Raw genomic sequence first — 15,880 nt, 5'->3', positions numbered from 1 at the left:
ATGCGCACTCGACACGGTGCTGACGCGCCAGCGTTGTTCGTCCCATCCCTCCTTCAGTCTGCTCTGCTACTTACATCTGGTGGTCGTGGTGTCCGCTAGCGGCCATATGTAATTTAACCTCATTCATTCATTTCTAGACGCGCTTTTCCGGTCTTATTTTCATTCTTTTTTTACTCCGGCGAAGCTTTTTCCGGTGGAACGCTCCGTGTTTATCGCTGCTCCGCCTTTCCTCGGACGCGTATCGGTGTATGCCTCGGTGACTGCCCGTAGCAGGCTGGGTGGCGACGGCGTAGCACGATGATCGAGCGACCAGAGACTGCGGTTCCCAGCATCGCTGTAAGTCGGACTTGTCTTTGATGTTTCCACGTTTGAACATGAAATAATTCCACCCGTGAACGCAGCCCCGCTGTGGCCGTCTTCGGGAGGCAACCCAAACCTCGCTGCCACCGTTTCGGAAGCGAATCGTGCCTCCCCACCTCCCGTTTGGACTTATTTGTTGTGGCTGTGAAACTATGGCATCAATTTTTGCATCGTATTTAGTGAATTGTTTGCTTAGTTAGCGCTTAAAACCCATCTTACTGGAATTGCAGTTATTTTAAACGGACCCTGAACGTTACACGAGTCTGGGGTAACGTGTTCTGCTCTCAATCGCAGCTCGTTGCTAGTTTGGGAGGACCCTGAACGTTACACGAATCTGGGGTAACGTGTTCTGCTCTCAATCACGGCTCGTTGCTGGTTGGAGAGGACCCTGAACGTTACACGAATCTGGGGTAACGTGTTCTGCTCTCAATCACAGCTCCGTTGCTGGCTTGAGAGGACCCTGAACGTTACACGAATCTGGGGTAACGTGTTCTGCTCTCAATCGCAGCTCGTTGCTAGTTTGGGAGGACCCTGAACGTTACACGAATCTGGGGTAACGTGTTCTGCTCTCAATCACGGCTCGTTGCTGGTTGGAGAGGACCCTGAACGTTACACGAATCTGGGGTAACGTGTTCTGCTCTCAATCACAGCTCGTTGCAGTTGTGAAATACATTCTTGTTGGGGCGTGTTGACACAGCAGCCACCTTACAGCCACCTAGCTGATCAATGCTAGTATTGGATGGAGGATTGAAGCAGTGAGGTCTGTTCAGACCGAGAACCAGGCTGTAAGGTTGCTCGGCGGCCTGGTTTATAGATGACTGTATCACTTCATACCGCAGACACTCCCCAAGTACATCTGTCAGCCTGCCAGGCAGCCAATCAATCAGAATCCTTCTTCGTTGTTGGGTGGTGTTTGGTTCGATTCCTGTTGGCTTCCTGCCTTGCTTTTGTCTGTGCTCACATTCCTGTTACAGCAGCACGGATGACATTTCATGCTAATTTATGCCCTCCTGATTTGATTCCATCCTGTTCAAGCTGTCTGAGAGAGCCGAACGCCACGTCGGTCTTTCCTCAGGGTGGGCCAACACGATGCACACCTACACAACGGGTCACGGAGCAGTGGCTGTAATGTGTATATATAGAAAGATCTCTATATACAGACCCCCCCCCCCCCCCCCGTGAAATGACTTCCTTCCACCCTCTGTGGTTCTAAGTGGTGTAATATTTACTTAGTACATAATTGACATTGGGTGTGTAGTTAAATCAGCTGATGAGAGCGATAAGTAGGCTTAGATGGGGGGGGGGGGGGGGGGGTAAATGCAGATGATGTCAGTGGCAGCTACTGTCATCACTGGGTGGACTGGGGGAGGGGCGGCTATTCAGGCTACAGACCGGCTAGCCTTCCTGGCTCTCGTTCCCCTTTTCCTCCCAACTTTTCCTCCCATCTGCTCCTTTCCCATGGACACAAAATGCGTTGGACTTGTTACGCCGCCTACGGCCCAGTGCCGCTGCAGCTTGATGATGAGTACAAGTACAGTCACACAGTAGTATGTGTTACAGTAAAAGTACAGTCAAACATCCTGTCATTTCAAAAAAGCCCTTGCGGTCTTGTTTCCGTTGAAAGTCCTTCGTACATAAATCATCGACGTTTAACAATACCAATAAAATAAAAATAAGTTACTCCATTGATGCAAAATAACAATATTTGAGCCCCAGCGTCTCTGGGGCTCAAATATTGAGAAATGAACGATCCTCGCACAAAGCCAGGGGGTAGAGCGTAAGGTCCCACTGCGTCAGGCGAACTAACAAACTGGAGAGAGGACTGAGCCTCACTCTTCCTCCTTCAGAACCCAGAAGATAGTTTGTTTGATCATTTTACACACAAACATCCCAAATCATCTGCATAATCTCCAGATGGTTCTAAGCTACTGGAGCTAATATTTGTTGCGTTTTTGGGTCAGGGCCCAATGTCTTGAATTTCAAGACATAATAAGGTTTAAAGCCTTGAAGTCTAATTTGCACATGTTTTTTTGAAGAAGCTGCTTGATCCAAATACCAAAGATCTATTTCGAACATATGAAATAAAGACTCTTGACTGGAACAAAGGCTGCAGACCGTACAATGACGCTGCTGCCGTTGGGCTTGCAGCTAATGTCTTCTTAGCTGCTATGCTAACATCTCGGGGAATCGGGCCCGAGTTCAGCTGCGGGCGTTTTCAATCCCTGCTTTCACACCTGCGCCTGCAGAGCTCCGTCATGCAAGGCACTCATCTTGAGAGGCTCACCGGTCACAAATCAATTGTGTTGATGTTGCCTCATGGAGTGTGCAGGATGCTCCCCGGCGATGGGGGGGGGGGGGGGGGGTGCTATCTGATGTTATCATACCTCTCCTGAAGGAAGGCCTGATCGAGCCTCTCCTCACCCCTCTCCCATTTAAAGCTGCCTTCCCCCTCTTGTATTTACCCCAGCTGCTCTTTGCTTCAAAGGGTTTCTGTTGCTGCAAGTGACAAAAATACACTGTGTGTGTGCGCTGCTCTTTTTTCACCGCTGTATTTTTTTGCATGAAGGCTCATCTTTTTATAAACCCCCATCTGACAGTGTGTCTCTGTGTGTGTTTTCCCTCAGCAGCGGAACCTGGAAGGCTACGTGGGCTTTGCCAATCTTCCCAACCAGGTGTATCGGAAGTCTGTCAAAAGAGGATTTGAATTTACTTTGATGGTTGTAGGTAAGTTGGAAAGTTAACTATGTCTGACCTGAGTGAGGATTTGAGTGTGTACGCAGTCGTCCTTCTTTTATCTCGCGGGACGATAAACGAAGGTGAAAATCTTCGAAGCAGCGACACCATATTTCTTTAATTTTACGTGTATTTTTACCTCTATGAACCCTCCCTTTACTGTTATCCCTGCCCGCACGCACACAAACACTTTTGTATTCTAATACAATAACATTAGTGTATATTTCAAAGCTTTAATGAAACTTAAAAAACAAAAACACACCAGGGCAAAGTGGACACAAGCCGATGCTAACTGGATGAGCGAGGCGCGACACGGGGAGACGCTGGAACGCGCGTGGGTGCGGCTCTTTGTGTTTTCGTTCAACATGTACAGCACCGGTACTGTAATTCATATGTTGCAATACTGTATATGTGTTGATTATTTATTTAAATTATCTTTCTGTTTTTATTTAGGCTAGAAAATGTTTTTTTATCAATAAAATAATGGACATTTGAACACTTATACAAACCGCAGACTCCCTTGCGTTAGAGGAAAGTCCACGATATGTGTTCTAATGTTCAGGAAACTCTGAAACACAGTGACAGAGCGAGGGACGCCCGCGTCTGTTTATGAGGCAGCAGCTGAACGCACGGAAGCTCACCTGCCCACCTCCCTGCGACTGCCCACCTGAGTGTGTTTCCTTTTTTTGTGCGACTGTGTCGTCGGAGCAGGTTGAAAGGAGCTGAAGAATGTGTGGCATCCAGCTCGCTCGGCTGCAGGAATAACAAGCAAACCATTTTCAAAGAGGGTTCTGCGGCGCTGTGGTGAATGTGGAATTATTTTTGGTGAGAGCTGGAGGCGCCCAGAATCTGATTGGTGTTACGTAGGGAGATCTGGGGCGTCTCTGTCCCACTGGTTTTGTCCGGAGTGTCCTCGTGAGAGAATGAAGTCTGATTCATTTGATGAATTAATGATCACTGGGGAGTGCCGGTGGCATAACTCTGCAGGTATTGGTGTCTTACACAATGTCAGCCATGAAAAGACAAAAGCTATCCATTCTACAATATAACATGCCGGCAAATGTTAGTAATTCAACTCTGTTTAAACCCCCATTCAGTCCAGAGAGGGGGACAAAGAACGAACACAGAGACGTCCAGCTCTTTATTTTGGTGGCTGGGCTTTAGCTACGGACGGAGACGCGTGAGACGAATACAGCAGAGGGTCTCCCTGAGAGATTCAGTCGCCCAGATCCCGTTTCAGGCCCTCGCATATGGGGCCCCTCCGTCTCCCTGGTCTCTGAGCCCTCCATGCTCCAGCTCGTCCAAACTTCACACGTAGCGGATGCGAGGGGCAGAGCAACGCGTTCACCGTTTGGCACCGGATACGCGCTCAGGATCAGAAGGAGGGTTTTCATCTCGGGCTTGGCTGCGTTCTCTAAGATAACGACCAATGAAACCTGTGGTTCGGTACGCTGATTGATGACGTTTCTATCAAATAGAGGAAGTACTCGACGACCAAAGCAAGGACACGTTTAACATAATGTGGAAGTAGCGGGTGAATGTTCTATATCAAGACGGCCTTATAATGAAGTGTGACAGCGCTCCTCGAGTCGGAGGCCCGGTACTGAACAGACAGATGATGGAGCATGAGATTACTGGACTGATGCCTGCAAGTAACTTTCTCAAATTCCAGCAGCGAGGAGACGTCGCGTCTGCCACTGGTTATTCAAAATGTCAACATAAATCCAGGGATGCATTCGCTGCCTCGAGTCGGCCGCGCCTTGTTCCCACCAAGCACCAAATACAGTTCACAAGGCTAACAGAATGCAACTGTGTGACGGAGAGCGATAGCAAAGGTCAGACAAGCTGAAACATGAACTCTAATTTGTCTCATGGTGGTTTGTTTTCGATGCACAGATTTTAATGGAATCCAGCTGTATTTTTTTTCTCTAAAGCCATTAGTCTGCGTGTGTGAGTGGCTGTTGATGCAATCCAAGTCTTCATGCTCCATACTGTCACTAAATAATACAATTCAGTGCTGTATTCAGCGCAGACACTAAAAGATGTGTTCGTGTTTTGAAAAGAGGAAAGTCGATGAAAGCAGCCAGCAGTTAGCTGTAGAGGCTAACGGCGGCTATATCTGTCGGCAAGACGAGAACGCGTCACTCGCGCGGCGTTAGACTTGAATCACAGACTCAAAAGCCACGTGAAAGTCAACCACTGGAATATTTTGACTTCAACTCGTTGAGTGCCAGACATTTTCACCTCGGCTATATGCTGAGAGCCCCGGTTTTCAGGCATTTTTCCCGATTCTCCAAACCCTGCAGAATATTATTTACTATGACCATGCAAACACCGGACCTGCCAAATGAAAACATTACCGTTGAAGGTGGGCAGATTTCGATGTCAGGGTTGGCAGTGAATGTTTGGGTTTAAAAAACGTCTTCAGATGTGGATGGCACTCAAAGAGTTAAAACAAAAAGATCTTCCCCCTTAAGCTCATACATTAAAACAATATTCTGTTCAAAAATGGGGCAGATTAATTTTTCCCTTCCTTTCATGGATCAACGAATGTTGAAACCATTGGTATAAAGTTGGTTTTTCCGTTTAGCAGGTCCGTTTTTCATGTGCATCTCATAAACTCTGCAATCTACAACATTTTGCATGACTCAACGATGGGGACTGACTTGCACGACCCTTTACTATTCATGATTCCAGTCACGCTGGTGAGTTGTACTGGGTACCGTCTGCCAGCAGCTGCAGAACTGATGATTAGGCACTGCAAGAAAGAGGGTCATTGGTGGGAACATGTTACAAAGGGTCCTGAGGTAAAGGTAAATGGTAGAAATCCCCTGTTCTCATGTATCTACCAAAGCTGAGCCAAGTGTCAATACTGTAAACTGCTCTTCTAGTCGGGGTTTCCCCTTCTCTCCTTCCTCCTAACCAACCGTCTTGTCTTTTCTGTCGCAATCCACCTCGCTCTGAGGAAAAATCTGCTTCCTGCCTCTTTGTCCAGCTGGCAGATCGAATAGAAACTCCTGGGAGCATTAGCCAGATCCAGCGCAGAGAGTCGGAGCAGAACTAAAGGGGTTTGGAAAGGGGGGGGGGGGGTGCTTCTAGTCTGAATCAAGGCAGCCCTGTAGCATTTGCTTTCCTACAATGGGAGAGGAGAACACAATGAGTGGGACATCGCATTAATGTTGAACTGATGCAAGTTCTTAAACAGCTTCATTAGTTGTAGAATCATATGAATAATAAAGGAGTCAGACATTCCTCGAGTTTGTTATCCTCGGCCAAAACGTGGATCAAATTACACCAAAACTGGCTGTGAAAATTAACCCTTGTTTGGGCTGTTGGCATCACTAAAAGCAGGAGTGAGGCGTCTGTTCAGATTGGCTACCTTAGAATTTTCTTTGCAGATGCTTGTGTTTACAATGAGATTTGATTCTAGTGTTACATTTTAGCATTTCTAAATCAAAGGTATTTACCCAAAAGTGTGCCACGTGCATATCGTGCAATTCAGACCCATTAAAACTGCAGCTAAAAAAGGCTTGTGCCATAAGTAGATCAGTTATTCTCCGGAGTCTTAGAAAGTCTTAAAGTCTCTGACAACAAGCACTCCAAAAAACTCATAAAATGAAGAAAAGCTACAAACCCACATTTTTGAAGCCGTGTCGAGCAAATCTGTGGTGCTCTGAGTTATACTGTTGGAGCAGAGGTACAGTTCAGTCTGCTGGACAGGATGAAGTCTTGACTTTGTTTTCCCGTTTTTATTTTTGTAGCATGAAGTGGACTTTTATTGGTTTTTGTAATCAAATTATTGCAGATGTTCATGCATGCCCTCCTCATTGTGAGCTCATACAGTACTTTGGATTACGGTCACATATTTACTAAAACGAATATCTTTCGTCACCCTCAGTAGTTCTTTGCATGTTAGCATTTAGTTCAAAGCCCCACAAGGAAACACATCGTGTATATGGTGTTTGTTGATACTGCTTTGTGATATCTGCATCAAAATTCAGGTTTTACAAGGTGCAGCTTTAGTGGCTGCAGCCAAGTCGCTATTGATCAAGTTGGTTTGAATGCTATGTACATAGATAGGAATCTGAAATATACCAATAGTAACATTAGCATTGTAGCTAATGGATCGAAGTTCCATCGTGGTAAATTATCCAACAGTACGCCAACTCGTGAAGATGGCACACTGTGGATCTTCTGTTCTGACGTGATGCAGTTATTCATGATACAGTACCTCGCAGCAAATACCATGTGTTACACAGTGTAGAGCAGCCATTGAACCCTTCAGTTCATCTGCAACCCACCTTATACAGTATATTATTTTGACAACTTTCTTGTGTTTTTTGCTTTCTGTGAAGTAACTAGTGCTTCCTTTCAATGTAAAACCTTGTGTTGCATAACACTGATTTCTTTAAATTAATTTTTCATAGGTTGACATCTACATAGACCCATGTATTTTTAGAATTGAGGCACACATTTGTATTGTCTGAACATTTAACACGCAACAGATGAACACAACCCCTCCCACCATCTGTTTGTGGTGTGGCTATTGCTTCCACAGGCTTAAATTTCATAGAATAAAGATTTCCATTTTGTGTTTGTTTTCCTTTCTTTCATAAAGTCTCTCTCTGGTCTAAATGGTGTCTGAAGGCCATCATTCATGAGTTAAGCCCAATGAATGACGCACCAACGTTTAACTGGATGAGCTTGAATCTCTTTTGCAGCCCAGCAGTCTAGTCTGCTTATTAAATCGCTGCCTGTCAATCTTCCTTGCTGATCCGTGTGTAATTGTACGGTTGGCTGCTTGTGTTTGCGGTTTTTCTGTCCTGTTAGTGTGTGTTGTATGCGTGTTGCTGTATTGAGCAGTGTGTTAGGGCAAGTAAGACTTCAGCTTAAAACTGACCGCCTTGCCTACTGACCTTGCAGAAGGGAGTGAGTGAAGGAAGGCTTTGGTCTAAATAATCTCACGGCTTAACCAGATGCGATAATATACACCAAGGAGACACATTTTGTCACGTTCACACACACACACACTGTTTCAGTGCATGACTCGGTGAGAGTGAAACTTACTTCAATCCTTAGGTTGTATTCACACTGTTGCTGTTTGGTCCATTTCCTCGGATGGTGCGCTCCGTTTGTGCAGTCGTGAAAGCTCATTCCAACTCTAGTGCAGATCAAACAAGCGAACTCTGGTCCGCCTGAAAATGTGGATCTCGGTCCGCTGGCAAGAGAACCCTGGTTTGTTTCGTAAGCGGTGTGAAAGCTCACCGGCCCAAACAAGGGACCTAATGTACGTAGTAACGCTGTACGCAGTGCATCTCTGGTAGAGGAAGTACAGCGCCCAATCCAAGTGTGATTGCTCTGCAGGGGAAGCTCAGCTTCCAAAAAGCTGAAAGTGGTGAACTATGTATCGCTGTGTAGATCTCATTGTGTAACATTTATGATGTAGGTCAGAACAAAATGAGCTTCCCTCCTTGAATGGCGCACTCTAAACCAAAACAAACATGGGAGAGGGAGGGACTTCCCGTTCTACTTTGTCCAATCGACGAGCGCCCATTTCAGCCACTCAATGCTGCTCAGACAGTTTGCTTTGCGTTAGAAACCACAGTGTGAAAGCAGACCTTTCAACAAATTATAAATGCAACAATGTTGGCGCTTTCAGTTCCTCAATCGAACAGAGTCTTCTTGGTCCAGTGTGAAGACGACCTGAGTTTCATTCCTTCTACTTAATCATTCTATATGCTGTATGACTCGCTGAGAGTGAAAGGTTTCAACCCATTTTCTATCACTGTTTCACAACTGAGTGGTCTGTAACAATGAAAACAAATTGTTAAAATGGTTAACCGCTCTTTCCAGCAATGCAACCCAAGTTTAGATCTCCTTGTGGTCAGAAACACCATCCAGGAGGGTTGGAGCTGAAGTGTGGTTTCTGAAGTAGCTGTAGAAATATGTGACCTTTCCTTTTTTGTTTTTACAGAAAGCACGGTACGCCTTCCATAGCTTTTCTAAAGAAAGAAAGTTAAGAAAAACAGTGTGAGGATGCGTGTGGGAGAGTTCAGCTGCCCAAAGACCCGTCGCTGTGCTCTCGTCATTTTAGCTCAGATGCACCAATCATGGCGGCGCCTTCACCCTATGCCCTCTCTGCATGCTCTGGGGCCGCCATGCATATATGCATGTGTGTGTGGTTGTTTCAAGGGGCCCTTGTACTCGGGTGTCAACGGAATTTCGTTGTATGTTTGCAGTGTAAAAAGTGTTAAACATATAACGACAATAAAAACTAATCTCAATCCAATCCAATGTGGCTGTAAAATGGCGAGCTAACGTACTCTCACTAATCATGGACCACAACTGCTCGGGTGAACATTACACCGACTTGGATGGCGATAGTGATGCTGATTCAGAAGATTAGTTTTTTCCTGAAGATTCCAGTGAACATGATCAGCCCCAGTGCAGTCAGTCTGATCCAGATTTTATTGCTAGAAATAAATTTAAACTCTTTACAGCAGAGACTCTCTCTGTCAGCGGCGCAGCTAACACAAAGACAGCGCCCACAACGACCAAATCTCGATTCCGCCCGTCAATTTTCATCCCCATTTGCATCTCTGGCTTCTGGCTTGTTCCTCACTTTCTTCATGTCTTTGCTGACGCCGTGGTTCAGACTGAAAAGGCTGAACAGAGGAGCTCATCGCTGCTACATTCCAAAACACCAGTGAGTGGGGTGGTGCAACCATTTGACGTCACACCCAGAATGCATTGCGACGTAAGCAACAATGGTGGCCTACATGCAAGATAAGTTTATACAAAAATAGAACAAATGGAAAATATTCTTGAAATTATACTCATAGTTATGATTTTTACAGCATAATAAATCATATAGCGCTAACATGCCATCATAGTCGGGGATCCCTTTAAAGGTCCCATATTATGAAAAACTCTCTTTCCCCTGTTTCTACACTATTATGGTGGGTTTGGGTAATTTTCAACCCAAAAACAGCTAAATAAAGCATCCAGTCAATCCTGTGTAGTTCTGTAATCACCTACTGAAACGCGTCTGGCAAAAATCTTTGTTAATGTGACGTCACATTCTTAGAATGTGCACAAGATGTATGTGCACATGCATGCACATTCATTACGTGTACGCAATGAACTTGGTTTTGGTTTTGTCTTCAGAGGCTTTTCTGGCAGAGCTGTTTGAGACAGACGAGGGACCCTGTCCTGCAGCATCTGTTTGCTATTTTGACCAAAGACTGTCACGGATATTTCATACAAGTGTCTGAGAACTGCGTGGAAAAAGAGTATAATATGTGACCTTTAACATTAGTAATTTGGTAACATGACCTGATAAATGTCTCTAAATGTTGTGTGGTTACAGATACTCTGCATGTTTATAGCTTTTGATTCCTTTTGTCTTTGTCTTTCATGAGGTTTCAACTCGGCGCAGAATTATCCAAAAGTTTCCTCTTCTGCCAGATACAATTGATTAAAACCAGTGAAATGACTGAGTTTCTCTCCAGAAACGAGCTCAGATTGACAATAAGTCTTTATTCCGTCAAAATATACACATTTCTTAGAAATGATGAGTCACTGAAAACCACGGTAACATGACTTTTAACATGACTGACAGCCGTCACCTGTGTAAAGTGTACCGTTGATGTTGATTCAAACAGGTGGACTAACACTGCCATGATGTGGCCAAAGCTTGACACGGACCTTTAAGCAACGAGACTCCTAATTCCAGATTCTGATTGGTCCACAGGGATTTCATGCTATTCACTTTCAGTACACCTGAATTTTCAACAGCACTTTACTTAATGCACTGAAATGTTATTTGTGTTGATGTTATTTTGTATTGTCAAAAGGGAAATATAGTTCTTCAATGGACATCCTGAAAAATGGCCCTTTCTTTCTTTGCGGGAGCCGCTCTGAGAGATCCTTTTTTTTACAGCAGCCATTATGATGTGCTTTTTGTTTCCTAAAGGACTCGCAGCAATGTTATGCCACCTGCCAGAGTAGATTTCTGTTTGTCCGAACTGTCCGTCAGGTGCGGCAGAGCATCTTGTTAACGTTGTTGCAGGAAAAACCCAGGTTTACTTTGTAACTGTAATATTGGCTGCATTCCTTTTCACATATGTCCGCTCCAGTGGAGTTCTCAGTTCTCAAGGAAGCCATTTTAGGACAAATAAACTTTTCTCAGCTTCTGGGGCTCAGAAGGAAACTGGGCAATTAATCTGTTACCCTTGATTGTGTTCGTTTTTGTCACTTCTCTAAACTCTTAGGAATTTCCCCAAGTTGGGTTATCATTTTCTTCAAATGTATTCTTAAAAGGCAGAAACAGTTGGCTTTTTTCTATTATTTTATTTGTTGGATAGTGATAAAGGGCACAGAAAACATGCACTGAAAAAAAGTCGGAGGTCTAAAAATATCTTGTGCGGCACAGTCCAACGTCCAAATCTGTAGTGACGTGTTTTCCCTTTTGAAGATCTGTGGTCAATATTTGTTGAGTCATTGTTACTACTGTACTGCAAACCTTCACAAAACGCTCAGCCCAGACTACCGTGTCGGTGGATGGCGTTGTGCACATGCGCATGTTCATGCATGTTTAAACCACTGCAGGCAAGTCGATCCCTGTTTTTTTACTCATTCTTCCTTTGCTCTGCTCCCGTTCTCTGCATCTCTATTTTGAGACGCACATGTCTTGCTGTGACCTAGCACGTGCAGAAGTCTGTCAGATTGAGTCTGCCCCCCCCAGCAGAATGCAACATTCACGCTCTTAAAGAAATCCAAGGGAAGTAGGTTGCATCCCTGCAAAGCTCCTGTATCCAAGCGTTGTGGACCACCACAGTCAATTGGAGCGCTGACACAGTTTAGGTTGCATTGTGTCGCCGCCATTCACTCTGCTGGACTTGCAGATCCTTATCTTTACCAAAACACCATCCTTTGCCTCCCCATTTAGCTTCAACAATGGGGAATTATCTTAACCAACAGTCTGGTGCTGCTCAGCAAATACTACCCCTCTGGCACGGACTGCCTGTGTTTGCCTCGACTATTCCCTGTCTGTCCTGCCTCTGTGTTCCCCGGATGTCTCCCTTTGCATGTTCTGGTTCTGGCCTCACACATGCTTGTTAAAGGCGTTATGTTTGTGTAACATGCTGGTTAGTTTGGTTGTTGGGTTGTGGTGGAGGCCAGCTCTTGTCCCAGGCGGAGAGAAAGAGCAATATAGACGTGGAATGAGAGGAAAAGGGAGGAATGTCAGGAATTCCATGGGAAACTCAGTGTTACCATTTGTATGTTTATTTTGTTCTCTTTCTCATGGCCCAGCTTGCTACAGTTCCTTCAACGTTCTCACTCTTAAAATGCAGGCTTTTCAGACCGTGCTATTGGATTACAGAATAAGTATCAATCTTAGTTATTCAACAGTCGCACTGTTCTTTAGCTCATTCTAGTGTTTGTATTGTTTTCTAGAACTGTTGAGATGTTTGATGTGTCACGAAAGTCAAAGTCGGTTCTCTGCATGAAATATTTCTCTGCAAAAAAAAAGCTTGTTTTCTCAGTTTTTTGAGAACTGGTGATTTTGGAGAAAACTGCCTGTGATCAACAGCCAATAACACTTTTATTTCCTCATGAAATAAGAGACTTTAAGCTCATTTGTTAGGTTCAGTGTTTACAGAGCCGTAGAACACAATATCCTGTGGGTATTAAAAATGGTCAAGATGAGGGGAAATGGCTGGCACTGAATGAGTTAATCCTAAACTCTTCCATTCCCTCTTCTCTCGCTGCTGATGCGCCCGTATTCCTCCTCTTCTTCGTCTGTCTTCGACCCACAGTAATCCAATTTCCAGCGGGTTAACAACGCTGCTGGCGGTCGTCGTATGGCCGGTATGACTTTCATATTTAAGGTGATTTGGCACATGCCATTCCTGACGCACCTCTCTGCATTTATCCATGCTTGGGACCGGCTCAAGGGTTAGACTGGCAATGCTACGTTAGCTCCTGCTAACCGCACCACCTGTGGTACCCATGAGGCTGCATTCTGATGTTCATTTCTATACTATCATAGCAAATCAACGAAGGAGCAAGCAAAAACTATCCCCTGTTGATGTGCACATTAGGAATCGCGTACAAAAGAATGAAGCAACCAAACTTTGAACAGGGACAGAGTAGAGACATGGACCAACATGGATATGTGATTGGAGGCTGAGGGACACGGAGACGGACTCATGGAGAGAAAGATGGGGAATATAAAAAAGGGATAAGCTCGAAGGATCTGCCATTCATCACTAGCGTTGAGGTCATTGGTCTATTTACAACGAGCTGGCACTGAGCTTCCGCATGACCTGCGGAACCAAAATTTAATTAAAGCTGAACTCGGGAGGCTAATTGGGACGGACCTGCCCTCTGGGGTTTGAGCCCACTGCAGTGACTGAGCGAAGCATCGATATCAGTCAGAGTGGAAAATCAATGGTCGCCCCGTTCCTCTACTTCAGCTGTGCCGTAAATACACAACTATCTGCACCATTAAGGGGCCTAAAATGGTCACTTTTTTAACTTTGAACCCAACTTATTCTCCTTTGAAGCTGAACGGAACTCGTGATGGTTCATATGATGAGTGGAAATAGATACAGAGGCTGCTGGAACAGCCAACGTGGATTGACGGAGACGTGTAGCCGACAGGAAGTTTAACTTGGCTCTGTCCGCTGTTTGACGAGGACCCCCCCCCCCCCCCCCCCCACCGAGTATGACATCTGCTCCACAGACGAGACTGGGCAAGAATAGCTCGGCAAACAACCGAGACAGTCAGGTATAGGAGCTGAATGCTTTGACCCACGATTCTCTGCCCTGAAATGGCTCTGGTGGGGTGGGGGGGGTTGGTTTTTACACCAGTGAAGGAGGTTCACATAGAAGGCATTGATGGGTCAGAAAGATAAAAGGACGCGCTGTAAGGGTGTATGGGTAAGCTGACACAAAAGGTCCAATACGTGCACGCATTTTCCTCATGGAAACCTCACATTCAAGAGGATAAATGTTAAAGGAAGTATAGTTTAAACATCGCTCTTGTATGTAAGTAGGGGTACGTTGTAAATCTAGAATTTGTTTTAGGATAACATCAAATTTTCCTCGTGTAATCTTCTGTGGATGATCCACTTGCAGGTTCAATGTCAATATGGCTGAGATGACACTGAGACCACGTGTGTTCATAACTCACACAGGGGACAGAAGATCATCCCAAACTGAGCGCGCGCGCGCGCACGCACACACACACACACACACAGAGGAGGCAGACAAGAGGTTAAGAAGGGGTAAAGCCTGGAATCTGTTAGGGTGTCACACCATGCTGACATTTACTGATGTACTGATGGAGTACCGGTACGCAGGTGCCCTATGGAAATAATTAATCCAACCATTAATGCCTGCATGGTGAATGTACGTGAACATAATGTATCGATCTCCGATGCCAGTCTGGTTGTACTTTAATGGGATTTTGCAGCTAAAATGTTCCACTTTGTTGTTGTTTTTTTACCTCGCTCTGCTGTGTCATTCACCTTGGCATGCGAGTGGGGCACCAGATCGCTCCTGTTTCTCTGCATGCAAGAGTGTAAATTAGAGAATGATTACTTGGTTTCACTTTGAAACAACTCTGCTGTGTTACCGCTGCTGTTGACAGATCTCTTAACTCTACCGCCCCCCTCCTCATTTGGCACAAAGTACAACAAATTCAGGAAGTACCTTCCCAACAATAGCCAAAGTCTAATGAAGAGCCCCACCCTTGGCGTTTGGTCTCAAATTGCGAGGTAAACATTATCCTCAGATTTGCGAAGGCTGGAAAAGCAGTGTGACGTTGCAGCCTGCAGGGGCATCGAAGGTTTTGCTGGGAAAAGAAGCCCACCTTCCCTCACACCAAACGGTCCTCTAGCGCTGTTCAGGGGCCGCGAGCCAGATGCTCAGCCATTAATCACATCATTGTGTGTGCAGTGTGTATGTTTGGACTGGCTGGGCGTTCTGTAAAGTAAATGTTAACTGTGTGTGTGTGTGTGTGTGTAAGTGCTGCCTCCAACAAGAGCGAAGAATGGAAAGTTGGCACAGACACAAAAGAAGAAAATATGTATATATCAGGAAGCATTTGGCGAAAGCAACGAAGGGAAAGGGGATGAATAGGAATGTAAGAGAGTAGACAGGAGGGGAAGAATTGTTTTGTCCCGTCTCAAAGCGGGTCTTGCTGGCAGACGGGTGCTTGAACTTTCCCCTCACTGACAGTGAATCTACTTTAGTTTTCAGTGTGTGTGTGTTTGAGAGAGAGAGGGAGTAAACAAGGAGGTGGCAATACATTCCTATCTGTTCTTAAACGTGTTTTTTTTTATATATCCTCAGGCGAATCTGGCCTTGGTAAATCGACGCTCATCAACTCTCTGTTCCTGACTGACTTGTACTCCAAGGACTATCCTGGGCCTTCCCAGCGCATCAAGAAGACTGTGCAGGTGAGGCCGCCGCCAGACACATTATGCCCCACCAGCGATGACCTGAGGGGGCGGGATGTGGGAATGAGTCCCGCCAACTCTCCAGCATGCTTTGTTTCTTAGCATTATCTCAAAAAAAAAAATGGAACACATTTTGAAGCTCCATTGACTGCAATGTTAACAAAGATTTCGAAGTCATCTATAATCCAGGGTCTCTTCTGGATCATTACCAAAATGTAATCATCTGTTTCTGGTAACATTCCCAACATTTCCTAAAAAAATCATCAATATCCGTCCAGAACCTTTTGAATTGTTTTGCTAACAGACGGACAGACAGA

At 45.2% G+C, this 15,880-nt stretch overlaps 1 protein-coding gene across 2 annotated transcripts in view; it reads left to right on the top strand.

Annotated features, from left to right (window-relative positions):
• The first annotated feature begins 297 nt into the window (after window positions 1–297).
• septin15 (septin 15) overlaps window positions 298–15,880 on the top strand; it is a 33,561-nt gene continuing 17,978 nt past the window's right edge. For both annotated transcript variants that reach the window (XR_011105468.1, XM_068739449.1), the window contains exons 1-3: window positions 298–336; window positions 2,985–3,084; window positions 15,457–15,563. Coding sequence is in view for 1 of the 2 variants with exons in the window: in XM_068739449.1 (XP_068595550.1) it covers window positions 298–336; window positions 2,985–3,084; window positions 15,457–15,563 (246 nt within the window). In the remaining variant the exon portion in view is untranslated. The remainder of the gene's footprint in view (window positions 337–2,984; window positions 3,085–15,456; window positions 15,564–15,880) is intronic.

Source organism: Brachionichthys hirsutus, chromosome 5 (genome assembly GCF_040956055.1).
Source record: "Brachionichthys hirsutus isolate HB-005 chromosome 5, CSIRO-AGI_Bhir_v1, whole genome shotgun sequence".
Classification (NCBI taxonomy): Eukaryota; Metazoa; Chordata; class Actinopteri; order Lophiiformes; family Brachionichthyidae; genus Brachionichthys; species Brachionichthys hirsutus.
Note: the sequence above shows the minus strand (reverse complement) of the source record. Positions and strands in the feature narration are given on the sequence as shown.